The 13376-nt window shown below is 49.9% G+C and overlaps 4 protein-coding genes across 5 annotated transcripts; 2 read left to right on the forward strand and 2 right to left on the reverse strand.

Annotated features, from left to right (window-relative positions):
- The first annotated feature begins 723 nt into the window (after positions 1 to 723).
- Positions 724 to 2455, forward strand: ormdl2 (ORMDL sphingolipid biosynthesis regulator 2). Its single transcript, XM_053849239.1, has 4 exons — positions 724 to 790; positions 1322 to 1567; positions 1643 to 1794; positions 2069 to 2455. The coding sequence occupies exons 2-4, from the start codon at positions 1394 to 1396 to the stop codon at positions 2202 to 2204; spliced, it is 462 nt and encodes a 153-aa protein (XP_053705214.1). The 5' UTR covers positions 724 to 790; positions 1322 to 1393; the 3' UTR covers positions 2205 to 2455.
- A 214-nt stretch (positions 2456 to 2669) lies between these two features.
- On the reverse strand, positions 2670 to 5032 carry nemp1 (nuclear envelope integral membrane protein 1). Its single transcript, XM_053849920.1, has 9 exons — positions 4917 to 5032; positions 4445 to 4566; positions 4164 to 4371; positions 4024 to 4096; positions 3863 to 3956; positions 3684 to 3798; positions 3372 to 3597; positions 3136 to 3312; positions 2670 to 3066 (listed from the first exon to the last, which is right to left on the reverse strand). Exons 1-9 carry the CDS (start codon positions 5014 to 5016, stop codon positions 2880 to 2882), a joined length of 1302 nt encoding a protein of 433 aa, XP_053705895.1. The 5' UTR covers positions 5017 to 5032; the 3' UTR covers positions 2670 to 2879.
- A 2801-nt stretch (positions 5033 to 7833) lies between these two features.
- bin2a (bridging integrator 2a) lies at positions 7834 to 11586 on the reverse strand. Of its 2 annotated transcripts, XM_053850403.1 has the most exons (13): positions 10943 to 11586; positions 10796 to 10887; positions 10655 to 10735; positions 10526 to 10580; positions 10357 to 10451; positions 10193 to 10288; positions 9982 to 10089; positions 9676 to 9761; positions 9542 to 9617; positions 9392 to 9474; positions 8777 to 9332; positions 8540 to 8604; positions 7834 to 8462 (listed from the first exon to the last, which is right to left on the reverse strand). In XM_053850403.1, exons 2-12 carry the CDS (start codon positions 10871 to 10873, stop codon positions 8554 to 8556), a joined length of 1365 nt encoding a protein of 454 aa, XP_053706378.1. In that variant the 5' UTR covers positions 10874 to 10887; positions 10943 to 11586; the 3' UTR covers positions 7834 to 8462; positions 8540 to 8553. The 2 variants fall into 2 exon arrangements, 1 of the variants encoding a protein (XP_053706378.1); XR_008413018.1 differs by having other exon boundaries at positions 8540 to 9332.
- On the forward strand, positions 11259 to 13347 carry si:ch211-210c8.6 (uncharacterized). Its single transcript, XM_053850404.1, has 5 exons — positions 11259 to 11479; positions 12408 to 12513; positions 12568 to 12674; positions 12746 to 12918; positions 12986 to 13347. Exons 1-5 carry the CDS (start codon positions 11323 to 11325, stop codon positions 13262 to 13264), a joined length of 822 nt encoding a protein of 273 aa, XP_053706379.1. The 5' UTR covers positions 11259 to 11322; the 3' UTR covers positions 13265 to 13347.
- Positions 13348 to 13376: the final 29 nt, after the last annotated feature.

Genomic DNA, 13376 nt, shown 5'->3' on the forward strand with positions numbered 1-13376 from the left:
ACCACTTCCTCTTCATCTCCCATCACTTCCTCTTCATCCTCAAAGCAGGTTTTTGTTACGGCCTGTGGATATAAAAGATAGCTTTGTCAGGAGGGATTCTTCAGGGCTTTTTGGCGTGTCGAAAAATGCGCTTTTGTTCTCACACAAACCCGTCTGGACACTAGAAACCAGCCCTTCTATCGCTGCTCATTTCACAGGAGCAAGCTGTGAAACCCGAGATCATGTGATGACTGCGTGCGTTCTTGGTGCCACGTACATGACCCGTTGATATTGAGGTGACTGGAGCAGAGCGGGCAGCACGTGTCTGAGCCAAGAGTCTGCACGAGCGCAACAGAGTAGTGACAGTGGTGAATGTAAACAGGAAGTGCTGGCGCTACCTCCACTCGACTGTTGTCATTGCCAAAACCAAACCATTGTGATGTCACCAGGACTAACAGCAGAGAAGTGGACGGAGGAACAGTGGCATCACTTCCTAAATCACTGTTTAGATGTGATTTATCGGCATGAAAATAGAAGTTGATTTCAGGTTTGTTGAGTTGACCAAAGGATGGTGTCATTTGCTCATATTCCAGGGATTCTGTTTCAAACATGGCAGTGGCACAAATGCTTTCTGATAGTATATCATTTATTTATTTGATTTGACTTTAATTCAAAAGTTCGCTTTTGCAAGATGAGGAATGTGGCGCATGCGCAGCGCACGCTGCCTGCGCAGACAGCGCAGACGCAAGAGGGGAGGGCGGGGTTACTAAAACAACAAGGAACTTCCTAGTTAGCCACTACAACATCGAAGGTAAAGTTGAAAAAACTCGCGTCTTACCACGCTCAAAAGGTTTCTGCCCGAGTGCGTTTCGTCGTAGGTCCAGAGGAAAGCGGGTGTTTTCAGGGGGACGTCCCGTCAGAACGGCTCACCCAACATTGAGCCAGTTAGCATCTCGAGCTAGTCACTGCGAGGCGACGTCATTCAACTTTCTCAATCGACTGTGGTTGTAGCTGTGACAAGCTGTTTGCGAATCACGAGCTAATCGAACATTCTGACAACATTTGGTCGTTTAATATCGCGAGCTCGTGACTTTTACTGGTACACTTAGTGCTTTACAATTGTTGCGATGACATGTTGCTGAGATGCAGTGGGCGCTTGTTCAGGTCTTACTTAACGGTTAAGACGGGCGGAGTCGATGCCGGAAACTATTATCACAGAAGAAAAACTTTTTTCATTGTCATCACGGCAATAAACTTGAAATGTTTGAGCGGTTTCCCAATAGTGCTGAGAACTTTCAGAGAGAACTACTTTCATTTCATTGTATTGTTTTCTGGTCCCAAGATTCCTGCTTCCATCGTGGCATCAGTCACGTGAGGGTTTCTCAGAAGGTCTGACCTTCCTGTGGCGTCCAGGATGAACGTGGGTGTGGCTCACAGCGAGGTCAACCCCAACACCCGGGTGATGAACAGTCGGGGGATCTGGCTCACTTACCTGCTGCTGACCGTTGCACTACACGTGGTCCTCCTCAGCATCCCGTTCTTCACAGTGCCGCTGGTCTGGACCCTCACCAACGTCATCCACAACCTGGTACGCCTGCCCTCCATCTGCAAGTGGAACCTGAACCGAAGAGACTCCTCTCAAGGACTTCTCCTGTGTCCGCAGGTGATGTACGTGTTCCTCCACACGGTGAAGGGAACTCCCTTTGAGACCCCAGACCAGGGCAAGGCTCGACTCCTGACACACTGGGAACAGATGGACTACGGCGTCCAGTTCACTGCCTCCCGGAAGTTCCTCACCATTTCTCCAATCGTCCTGTAAGTGTCTGGTCTGTCTGTACGCGCGTGTATTCTTGTGGGAACTAAGTCTTGGAAACACACTGACTTGTGGGGCTAGTTTTGCTGGTCCCCACAAGGTTAAGGCTCAGTTCGAGGATGAAAACCTCAAAATAACTTAAGGTTAGCCATGTGTTTGGATGGTTAGGGTGAGAAGCTGGGGAAAGGGTTATGGCAATGAGAGGACCCCACCAGGCTAGAGATACAATCGTATATGTGGCAGTGTAACATGGGTCTAAACAGTGTCTGTTTTCAGGTACATTCTGGCAAGTTTCTATACCAAATATGACGCCACACACTTCTTCATCAACACGGGCTCCCTGCTGAGCGTCCTCCTCCCCAAACTGCCACTGTTCCATGGCGTACGAGTGTTTGGCATCAACAAGTACTGACGCACTGGACCAAAGATTCAACACTGGACTGAAGCACCAGAACTGTCGCTGGCTTCCCTTTTCCTCAGCTGTGCAGTGCTGAGCGGGACGTTGCTGCCGCAAGCTAGCTGGTGGTTAGTGAGCTGCGAGTGTGGGGGAATGTCACTTTGCTGCTCCATCCTGCGCTGTGTCGTTTTTGGGACCGTTTTTATTGGGTCATTCCTGTCATGTGACTTGATATTTAACTGATTGGAGAATAAAGTAAGTGCAGAAACTGAGCCCATCGTCGTCATAATGTTGCCATTCAGTGTGGAATACAAGCGAGGCGAACTGGGAAAATGTCGTGGGCCGAGTCCCGGAACACCAGCGCCCCCCAGGGCGCTGCTTCTGCCGCACCTGTGTCGCTTTTGAGGAAGTGACAGGCAATGCAAATCACACAATTTCAGCGTAAAATGCCACATGACGCCTGATCAAAGACGTGGTCCACATGGGCGCGCTGTGAAGACCATAAACCAGAATTTAATAGCTCAAATGACAATTCCTCAGGAGGAAAATAAATAACACTCATAATCCAGAAACACAAGTCGCTGCTGAATTGTGACAAAAACAAACAAAAAAAAAACGCTGTATCACGCACTTTTGTCTCAGTGGAATTCAGTTCCTTAAAATCCATTTGTCTTTCAGAAGCTCCGATCATTAAAAATCAGCGCGTTGATGCGCCTTCATCAGCTCTGGTTCGTCGTCCTCTGTCAGGTTGGTGTCGTCATCGTCCGTGTCGAAGAGCTCGTCCTCCAAGAAGGAGCTGCCCAGACCAAACTCCTGAGCGTGCTCCGCCGCCTCCTGGGGCATCAGGTGGGACGTTCCCTGGACAAAGTCTCCGAACCTGCGCGCCCACCAAGATGCTCCGTGAGTCGTCTGTCGGTTCAGACCTTCACCTCTGCCGGTCAGTTACCGTTTTGGGGACTGCAGCCGGGACACTGCCTTCCAGGTGTCGAAGTCAGGACTGTTGCAGAAGCTGCGCAGCTCCTCCAGGGCTCGCTGGGTCTCCACCTCCCCCTGCTCATGGTACTCGGCCATCGTCAGCAAGCGGCGTGGCTCAGGTTTCCAGTAGACTGCTTGCCGGATCTTCCTGGAGGTTAGAACGCAACTAGTCCAAACCGCCGCACCACAGCGCCACCTGCGACTCACCTGGACGCTGCCACCGCTGCATTGACTGGGTACTCCAAGTGTTTGGTCAGAAGAGCAGCCACGATGATGGACAGTGCCACCTGGTGGATCTGGTTCCCCAGGAACATGAGCAGCAGGCCGATCAGCTGCAGAGTCCAGGACAGGATGTTGATGCTCTTCTGGTCCGTCAGGGGGCCGAAGCGGTAGCAGATGATGAAGCTGATGAAGCCGACGATGACCACGTAGCCTGCGGGAGGGACAGAAAGCAAGGGAGACCAGGTGACCACCGGCGCTCCAGCTTCTGATCGCCAGCACCCTCTGCTGGTCACTCACCGAGAGCCAGGTTCCAGTGCTCCCGCAAGATCTCCTTGAGGTTCCTGCAGACCAGCTGCACAGCGTAGACGGAGAAGGAGCAGACGGCGGTGAAGAGTGCTCTGAAGAAGTTTTTCTTTGGAGCAGTGAGTGAATCAGTCACATGACCAGTGAACACAGTGGAGAGAAGACACACTTACAGCGGGCAGGAACCGGGACAGGATGAAGACCACGATGATGAGGGACGCAACCATTCCGATGCTCATCCCGGCCGAGAAGAAGAAAAGGGTACTCCTGTGGAACAAGAGCATTCACAGGTCTCTAAGATCATGAACATCCGTCTCAGCAGAAGAAAACTCACTGGCTGAGTGAATCTGCAAACAGGAACAACAGCACCCCACCAAGGAAGACTAGGAACAGGTAGATGTCAAACTCTGTGGACGGAAAAAGTGCTGAGTCAGGTGACCATCACGAAGGCGACCGGCGGTGTGGAGGACTCACTGCGGAGCGTCTGGACGTTGTATGTTTTTGCCGTGGCTGGTACGACTTTGAAGCAAGTCTTCTTGGAGAACAGGTTGATGTTCAGGCTGGTCTCATTGTGGCCCTCTCTCAGAAGGCTCTGGAACCATGACCAGATGCTGAAGCTCTCCAGCTCTTCTTCACTGTTCACCACCTTCACCTGGAACACATCCGAGCTCCAGACTTTGATCTGTAGGAGGAGGACGACATGTCTTTTACACACTGAACATATCATGTTGAGCGCAGCATCAAAGATTGTGTACCTGGATCCGCGTCCAGGTGTGTCTCCAGGACGGGTTAATGGTGTTGGTGTAACAGAACAGTTTAGAATCGGACTTGGTTTGGACCTCTCCATCTCTGAGTTCTGTGATGTCACGTTTACTGACTGCAGGAGGAGACAGAACAACAGGATGTGATCCGACTTTACAAAAACAAAAAACGGGTAACTTGATTTAAAGGAAAATGTACTAAATCTCGAGGTATATCAGCAACGAAATGTTGATGGCAGTTTTGATCCGTTGTCATAAACACACATTACAAGAGGAACAAGAGTGTCATGGGGTATCATTAAGGAAGAATCATCTCCGTGTGCCAGTTATAAAGAGCTGTATAATATAGCAATAATAGGCTAACACTGGCTAGCGCCGATGCTTTGATTTTTAAAATTCTGTTCAGAAAATCGATCGTTAAAAAACGTATTTTATTCGTGTTTTAGTCAAGGTACGGATTGCTCACCTGGATCGGGGTCTGCACTCTCACTCGGTCCAAGAAGAAGCATAAAAACAAGTAACGAAAGCTTCGATGAGCCGTTTAGAAGTTTCGTCCATCCCGCCATGTCTGAGTCGAATACATTTCCGGCGCGCTTTGATGACGTTTGAAGACGCCCACCGCTTCACCTCGCGTTTTGAATATGTACTTTTTATATTGTCACGTTTTTATTAACATATATGTATTTTAAATCATGGACTACAATTCTAAGACTTTAATTCTAATTCTTACAATTCCTAAACATTATTGTTAACCTCTAAAATGTATTACTATTTGTGTGTTGTTCTATTTCTCCTTTGTTGTTCTTTTTATTGCCCTCAAGTCATAAAACACTTTGAAGTTAAGAAGATTTTTTTAATCTATGAATACAATTCTTAAGTAGAAAGCGGAGCAAAGAAATTATCAGGTGACACAAAACAGTGTTGTCTCTTTTATTTGCCTCCACACACACAGGGGAAGTTGTCGTTGACAAAAACAGCATTGTAAAAACAGAAGCCACATGAAAACATGCAATAGTGACAGAACGGTAACAGCTGCGTGGAGGTGACTGGCTCAACGATCAAACACAAGTGATGGTGACCCCAACAAAAGGTGAGGTGAAGTCACCAGTGAAGACGCATGTGTGCACCACAGCTGCCATGAAAACATGAAAAAGAACGCTCAGCATTCTGCTTGTAAAGATGCATTCAAATCATCCTGTAGTGTTTGGTTTTGAGGTGACGCAGTGTTCAACGTAATTTACAAAGCCTTTACAACTTTAAACACCTGTGTAAACTCGTGGAGGAAAAAGTATTGTTGGCATTCTACTCCATTTATTAAGAATACTCTGTGGATTTTTGAGGGAAAATTTAGCACAAAAATCGAGCTTAAAACATGTTTCTATTCGATTTGATTTTTAAAATTATAAAAGTTTTTTTTTTTCAGTTTTTCTACAGACAAAAATAAGCTTTAAGAGTTTGAAAATAAAACACCAACTTGTTTTGAATAAAAGCCCTTCTTTTAAAAGTCAAACTTCTGAAGTATTGGCCTCCGTTTTGGCAACAATATCAACTACACAACCACTGGCAGACAAATACTTTACAAACAGACAGTTTTACCTCAGAAAAACTGCAGAAGATTGTGTCAGAGAGAAATAATTCCGATATGAAGATCAAAAATAAATACGTGAGCGCATCTCTCCAGCAGCGTCGTCAACACCGTCAGCATCTTTGGTTTCACTTCATTAGTTTTTTTTTTCTCCCCAAGTCGAACTTCTATATAAAGTACTCTTTCTTCTCAGCAGCAGTTGGCGACCCGGCCTCGTAGTCGGGGTCCTCTCCGGGCGCCTGCTCCCCCGTGGTCCGGTACGCCCCCTTGCTGTGGCACAGGTAGCGGTAGAGCAGGAATGCCAGAGCCGCCACCGTCAGCAGGATTAGGATTATCACCACTGAAACCACAGGTCAGCGCAGTCAGACGTCACATTTGGAGACAAGACCACGACGAGACGCTTTACCTGCGACAACTGCAGAGTCTGAAGTGGGCGGGGCTGCTGTGGTGACCACTGTGAGGGGGACACACGCAGAGATGAGGCTGGACTTCAGATGAACCTCATATACTTCCTTTAACTCAACACCTGCAAGTGTTTCACTGGCAAGAGTGTCATTACACAGGCAGGGGGCAGCAAACATAGACAAGGAAATGTAAGTCATCGGGAACAAGAACTGTGACACCTACTGTCCAATTGATGCAACTACATATGAGATTCATCACTTGTGAAACACCTACTTGCAGCCCTCTTCACATGAAAGTGTATTGAGGGGCTAGGACCTATAAATGGTTCTGAGGAACATATGATCAAGTTATTCTGAGCCAACGTTGCTCTTACCAGCCTTGGCGGTCGTCATGGCTGCCTGGGTCACCGACTCACCGAGGCGCTGCTCTGAGTTTTTCAACAGATCATCCTCACCATAGGACACAGAGTTGCTGGAGACCGTGGAGAGAGTCACTGAAGGCAACATGGCAAAGCTGCGAGAGGAAGAAGACACAAAGGCATCCTTCATCACTTCAAAGAAATTAGATCTTTAAAATAAAAATAGTGTTTGTATGTGGTGAAAAAAAAACATGAAAATACTTTAGTGTTAATAATAGAGCAAGAATAGATGAATATTCTTAAGATTAAATAGTGAATGGATTCATGTTTTCACATTATCACCGTGTAAACTGAGGAGTCAGCTCCATTATAGAATATCTATTTGTCGATATACCATAATCTAATATGACTAAATCGATTGCAAGATAAAATAAAATATAATAGATCTCTCAAACTCTTATTTGTGAAAGTCATCAGATTACATGGGTGGGAAAGCATTCCGTTCAAACCTGTGAAACAGCTGAACTCGATGAAACTCAACTCTGCCGTGACGTCGAGCACAAAGGAGTGGCGGCGCGCGCCGACTCACCTGGACGCTTCTCGCGGCGACGCAGGAGCAAAGTTCGCGCGGCAGGGGAAAAGTGTCGCGCGGCGGTCGGTGGTCCGGTTAAAGAGTTACCGGCTGAACAAAAGTAGGGATCTGTTGTTCGGCCGAGAGTCACGCTGCCGAATGGCCACTTCCGCCCCTCCCCTTCCTGTTTTCACAAAGATCAGCCGCACACACAGATGCTTCACTCCCACCGAGGATGCGGCCTCGCTTTGAAAGTTGCTGAAAATATGTCGCAAAAACCCACTTACACGCACAAACACACACAAACACCACAGGCAAGCGTTAACCCCGCTGCACTGCAAAACACACACAAACACCACAGACAAGCATTAACCCCGCTGCACTGCACCAGGAACACGTCAAACAAACACAATTTCGACACACCAGTCTGTGTATCCACAGTAAAACACACACACACACTCCAAAGTCACTATAATCCCGCCCTCACACGTTTATAAACAAACACTAGAAATTAACACACAAATAAGGGATTAAAAACAAGCTCAAACAAAACATAAAACGGGCCCTCGGTATTTTTATAATATCGGTTCAGAGTGAGACCTCTGACTCCGACAGAAAGTTCTCACACAGTTTGTTTAAAATAAAAACATTTATAATTTCTTCCAACACATTTTTAGTGGTACTAATCAGAAACATGATTAAATCACACATTGATTTAAAGACTTCAGAGCAACAAAACTACAGTATTTTGTCACAAATTAAAAGCAATTGTGTTAAGAACGTGTGAGTTTTTTTTTTTCACAAAACAATAACAAAGAAATACTCCAGTGGTTCATCTCTAAACTGGTCTGACGAGGTTGAAATTAATGTGATATTACTGCCACGACAGAAGTTCCTAAAATGATTCTGAGGAAGAGCAGTTGGTCCTGCTCTGCGATGAGTGTGTAAACATGGGAGCGGACAAACATGAGCAGCGGCTGAGAGAGACGGACGGCTGGAGAGTGGCTCCGGGGCCGACAGACATGGAGAAGAAAGGTGAGACAATCTCAGGTGACACCCGACTCTGTCCTCTGCTGCAGCTGCTGAGACCAGTCTGAGATAACACACACAAACACATTGGAAATACGTCACTCAGAAGTGGGCGGGGCTTGTCGAATGACAAAAACAAACCTTGCAGTGAGGTGTCAGACGACTGTACTCTTGGAGTCCGGGTTTTCGGCTGAAGCCTCCTGAACCTAAGAGAAGGGATTCAGAGAGAGACGTGAGCGGGTTAGTCAGGGATGAGCAGCGAGAGGACGAGCCAATGAGAGTGGACCACCGGTCTGGCTCAAGCTAAGAAGCTACAGTGGCAAACACAAGTGTAGCGCGTCCAGAGCTTCTGTTTTGTGGAACTGGGACTGGTCCAACCTTGAGACGGGCCTCCAGCTGGTCTGCGCTCGGGTCCGAGTGGGCCACCTCTCCGTTCTCCAGCCCGTTGTGTTTGTGGTTTCGGGGAGCGTTGTCTTCCTCCTCCTCTTCCTCGATGTGAAGTTCATCCACCTCGGCCGACAGTTGGTGGTCCAGACTCTCGGAGTCGCAGGACCGGTCCAGTCCACAGCTGCTCTCGCTGTCGTCCTCCTCTTCAGGCTTTGGCACCGGCTCCACCTTCAGCTCGGACCCAGCAACTGCAGGATCGTCTTCCGTCAGAGGATCCTGTCTCTTCTCCGCTTCCCTCTCCCCAGTGGGGGGCGAATCTTCGCCCACTTCTCCGGCACAGGAGGTGGGACTCTCCAGAGAGGGAGAGCGAGGGGAGACCACCAGGCTGCTGGAGCTCTCACGGGTCAGCGTGCCATGACGAGGTTTGTCAGGAGACCTGAAGCTGGACCTCTGTCCTCCTCTGGGATTGTAGCTGCGATGGAATTCAGAGAAGCTGGACTTCCAGGCCTTTGGAGACATCAGGGTCCGTCTCCTCAGAGACCCATACCTGGGGACAGGTCCAGGGTCAGACCTGCCAGTTCAGGCACAGTTCATATCAGGACTCACCGGTTGACTCCCTTCACGGCAAACACTTTGTCTGGATATTGCAGCTGCAGCTCCTTGATCACGTTCTGCAGGTCCATGTTGAGCTTCAGCCCAAAACAGCAGAGGTTAGAAGGGAGCGGCGCGAGAGGCGTCGCGCTCATGGCCACTCACTGTTTTCATTTCTTTGTAGAAGATCTCCCGCAGGCTGGACACGGAGCAGAAGACGGACACGTAGCAGCCGATCCGGCTGCAGAAGCAGAGGGGTTAGAAGAGAGGAGCTGGAGAGCAGCGCCGGAGAGTCGCACCTGTCGTGCAGCACCGGGAGCTCCTCCTTCAGCTCGCTGTTGATCCCCTCATACACACATCTGGCCAGTTTCAACTCCTCTTCTGCCTGGAACACAAGAGCTGAATTCAAGCGTGTCACCAGGAACAAACACAATCTTGTTGAAACAGAAAATGAGGACGTTTGTTGGAGATCAAGTTATGAGACTGAATTTGAGTCACACAACAGAAGAGAAGCCAAAATGACAGGGACTGGGTCAAGTCTTGCTGAGATCAGCTGAATCTGTAAACGCACACACATGACTGAATGTCCAGAGAAACAACGGAACCTTTTTGATTTTGACGTCGTCTCTCTTCTTGGCGCTCTGCAGCGCCTCCAGCTGGTGGCGGCAGGAATCGTAGTCCACCAGCTTTCGCCCTCGTTTCGCCACTTTGTCCTAGAACAGGAGGAGAAGAGGAGCCGGACCCACCTGAGCGTCACATTCCCAACATCTCTGCCAGCAATGAGGCGGGAGGGAGTGGCACCCGCAGGGACCTCACCTTGACATCCGGGAACTGGCTCACGTACGACTCCATGGTTCTGATGACCTGGTCCACCATCTTGACCTCGTAGTCGTTCCACAGCAGGTCCTCGCCCTGGCAGACGCACAGACGCAGCGTCACCCCGACTTTTCCCGCCAAGCACCCCGTTTTTGACCTCTGACCTCCACGATCGCGCCCATGTCCTCTTCCCCGACCCAGTCAGACTCGTACACGTCGTACATGGACTGGGACAGACGGCGGGAGGCTTCGCGCATGTCTGAGGCCCAAAACCAAGAGATTCAGGTGAAGCCACACAAGCCTCCAAGACCAGACAGGAAGTGAGGGTTTGACCTCTGACAGCGCTGATGTAGTTCCTCAGATCCTTGTAGATGCGGTTCCCATCGGTCTGTCAGGGCAGAGTGAGTCTGGTCAGTGCGTGTCCTCTCCGGTTCATTAACCTCGCCACAGTTAATGACTCACCTGCTGGTCGTTAAAAAGCTGCAGGCAAAGGTCGAACTGCTCGTCCCTGGTCTCCACCGTCTTCCCCAGTCTCTGCAGGACCTGAACACACACACACACGGTCACACGTGGAGTCTGCTCCCTGCTCCCTCAACGGCTCACCTTCTCTTTGCCTCGGCTGAGCTGACGCTGGACTTTCTTGGCAAAGTCTCCTGACCCTCCACGAGGACTGTCCGACATGACTGACCCTGGTGCTGGAGGAGAGACCTGCACTCAGAATCAGACGCTCACACCAGACATCTGCCATACCTGCTGTGTCATAAACGCTGGGAGGACAGGATCAGAAATGAGGGAGAGGTTGGGGAGAGGAGAGAAGAATGTGAGGGATGAAGAAGAGGAGAGCAACAGCCCAGCAGGAAATCCTGATCCTTCACTGAAGGCGCCATCCTCATTGAAATGTTCACAACTTAATTTTGACACTTTAAACGATTGGTTCAAAAAGTTGCATTGTGAGAAGCACGTGACAGTTCGACGGCCACTGTGTGCTCCCAACTGGGTTTGAAACCTTGTCAATAGCGGGATTAGACAAGGCGCGTTAATCTCGTCTGACAGGAATCCTTCGCGGCGAACTTCGCACTCGCTCGGAGGCTGCGCTGAACTTTAGAATTCGGGTCCAGAGGAGTGGCTCCATGACGCACAGGCCCACTTTGGATCTGCTGGCCGAGCTGCAGGGAGCGATGATGGGCAACACGCTGGTGAAGTGCGCGCTGACGGACCTGGGGGTCCAGTGGGCCGGCTGGGCTCTGGCGTCCGCGCTCCGGACCGAAAAGTTCTACGACCTGGCAGGTAACGTGAACGGAACACGTGCGGTTCTGACGGCGAAAGGGTTGTTTCTGTCGCGAGCCATAATAAATCCGACCATAACGGCGATGGCGTTTCTAAAAACAAGTTCATTTGGGATCACGTCTCGGGTCATCGTTACAGAAGCCGGTTTGTTGTGAAACAGCTTTAGCTCCTCCCACTATCAAAGCTCCTGAACCGGGGCAGAACACACACTGATTGTCGGTCCTGTCAATGGTCAATAAATTGGTCCAAATTATTTTTGCGATTTCTACCCCGCGATTAATTAATGTGAGCGTCTGTTCTGTGGTGCGTTCAATGACAGTGGAGTTTTTAAGACCTGAAGACGCGCGTGTATCTCTGTAAAGTATGATGAACTTTCTACACTTGTTTGGCGAGTTAAATGCAAATGGCAAGTCCACCCGTGTGGAAACTGACATTGAGAAAATAAACCCCATTCAAACTAGCAGCTGAAGTTTGAAAAGTTTGAAAAAGACTAGTCAGAGGAGGCTGTGTAAAATAGGATCAGAAACAAAAACAGGTTTAAAAAAAATCAATGCTGACACTGAAACATTGAAGCGCAATAGAAATAATGCAACACATTCCACAGGTAACTGATTCAAGTTTGACGCTTCAGCTCAGTAACCAGTGGAAGGCGTGAAGGCTCCAGAGTGCAGGAGGAAGTGGGAAAGGCTTGAGAGATCTCCCTGTGTCAAACTCATTCTGACGTGAAGAGTGAACAGTGGACAGGGAAGATGGCTGGACGAAGCGTTGAGAGGACAAAAGCAAAGCACTCACCTCTCAGTCTCTCACCTCAAAACCCTGACCCTCTTGCCGTCGGCTCGTCCTCTGCCGCCTCTGTCTTCACCCTTCACCTTCGGACCCTGCAGACTTCTGGGTAAAACATTGATTGGCCACGCCCTCTCTGCTGCAGGATCTGGAACCTTCATCCTCCTGGCTCACCTGAGCCGGTACTGGGGCGGAGCCAGCGGCGTCCGGCAGCGCGTGCAGACAGGACTGGTGACCGCGTGGGGACTCAGGTGGGTAGGGTCCGGTTAATCAGTGCCCACGGTGCTGACCGCCTCCCCCCGCAGGCTCGGAACCTTCCTGTTCATGCGGATCCTGAAGGACGGACACGACCGCAGGTTCAACCATGTCAGAGACAGTCCCGGGACTTTCTTCGTCTACTGGAACGTGCAAGGTACCGGAACCTCAGGGCATGGTGCATTGTGTGTGTGTGCTGATGTTGTGTGCGCACCTCCGCATGTGCAGCTCTGTGGGTCTTCCTGACGCTGCTGCCCACCCTCATGCTGAACTCAGAGAAGAGGGACGTGGCTCTGGGGCCCCGGGACTACGCGGGCTGGGCCTTGTGGGGTCTGGGTTTTGCCACTGAAGCCATTGCAGATCAACAGAAGTGGCTCTTCAAAGGAGATCCTGAGAACGCAGTACGTAGAGAGCCCGTTCTCCGGTCGGCCCTGACCTCCTCTCTGCTTCACTTCTCCTGCCTTTCAGGGGAAGTTCATCCGCAGCGGACTCTGGGCCGTCAGCAGACACCCCAACTACCTGGGTGAGATCCTGCAGTGGTCCGGGCTCTGGCTGTCGGCCTCCTCCGTCTTCAGTGGGTGGCAGCACCTGAGCGTGGTGTCGCCGCTCTTCGTCTGGTTCTTGTTGCGCTATGTCAGTGGGATTCCCATCCTGGAGAAGCAGGCCATGAGGCGCTGGGGTTCAGACCCGGAATTCCAGGAGTACATCCGTAACACTCCTCTACTCTGGCCCCGGCCCTGGTTTTGAGGCTCCTGAGAATCAAACATTCAGTCCAAACACTGGTCTCAGGAACCCACTGGGTTTTTCATGACATGAACAATCTTTCAGTTTTTCTGGTGTTTGAATAAATAAAACATCA

The sequence above is a fragment of the Synchiropus splendidus genome, chromosome 18 (genome assembly GCF_027744825.2).
Source record: "Synchiropus splendidus isolate RoL2022-P1 chromosome 18, RoL_Sspl_1.0, whole genome shotgun sequence".
Lineage (NCBI taxonomy): Eukaryota > Metazoa > Chordata > Actinopteri > Syngnathiformes > Callionymidae > Synchiropus > Synchiropus splendidus.

What these genes read in the sequence shown, in the direction of transcription:
- ormdl2 (XM_053849239.1), top strand. Translation starts at nt 1,394, where the DNA reads ATGAACGTGGGTGTGGCTCACAGCGAGGTCAACCCCAACACCCGGGTG. An exon ending in CCAACGTCATCCACAACCTG is followed by an intron (nt 1,568 to 1,642) that starts GTACGCCTGCCC and finishes CTGTGTCCGCAG; the next exon opens with GTGATGTACGTGTTCCTCCA. An exon ending in ACCATTTCTCCAATCGTCCT is followed by an intron (nt 1,795 to 2,068) that starts GTAAGTGTCTGG and finishes GTCTGTTTTCAG; the next exon opens with GTACATTCTGGCAAGTTTCT.
- nemp1 (XM_053849920.1), bottom strand. Translation starts at nt 5,016, where the DNA reads ATGGCGGGATGGACGAAACTTCTAAACGGCTCATCGAAGCTTTCGTTA. An exon ending in TTTGCAGATTCACTCAGCCA is followed by an intron (nt 3,957 to 4,023) that starts GTGAGTTTTCTT and finishes CTTGTTCCACAG; the next exon opens with GAGTACCCTTTTCTTCTTCT. An exon ending in TGTCCCGGTTCCTGCCCGCT is followed by an intron (nt 3,799 to 3,862) that starts GTAAGTGTGTCT and finishes ACTGCTCCAAAG; the next exon opens with AAAAACTTCTTCAGAGCACT.
- bin2a (XM_053850403.1), bottom strand. Translation starts at nt 10,873, where the DNA reads ATGTCGGACAGTCCTCGTGGAGGGTCAGGAGACTTTGCCAAGAAAGTC. An exon ending in GCCAGTTCCCGGATGTCAAG is followed by an intron (nt 10,090 to 10,192) that starts GTGAGGTCCCTG and finishes CTCCTGTTCTAG; the next exon opens with GACAAAGTGGCGAAACGAGG. An exon ending in ACGACGTCAAAATCAAAAAG is followed by an intron (nt 9,762 to 9,981) that starts GTTCCGTTGTTT and finishes CTTGTGTTCCAG; the next exon opens with GCAGAAGAGGAGTTGAAACT.
- si:ch211-210c8.6 (XM_053850404.1), top strand. Translation starts at nt 11,323, where the DNA reads ATGACGCACAGGCCCACTTTGGATCTGCTGGCCGAGCTGCAGGGAGCG. An exon ending in GTGACCGCGTGGGGACTCAG is followed by an intron (nt 12,514 to 12,567) that starts GTGGGTAGGGTC and finishes CTCCCCCCGCAG; the next exon opens with GCTCGGAACCTTCCTGTTCA. An exon ending in CGTCTACTGGAACGTGCAAG is followed by an intron (nt 12,675 to 12,745) that starts GTACCGGAACCT and finishes CCGCATGTGCAG; the next exon opens with CTCTGTGGGTCTTCCTGACG.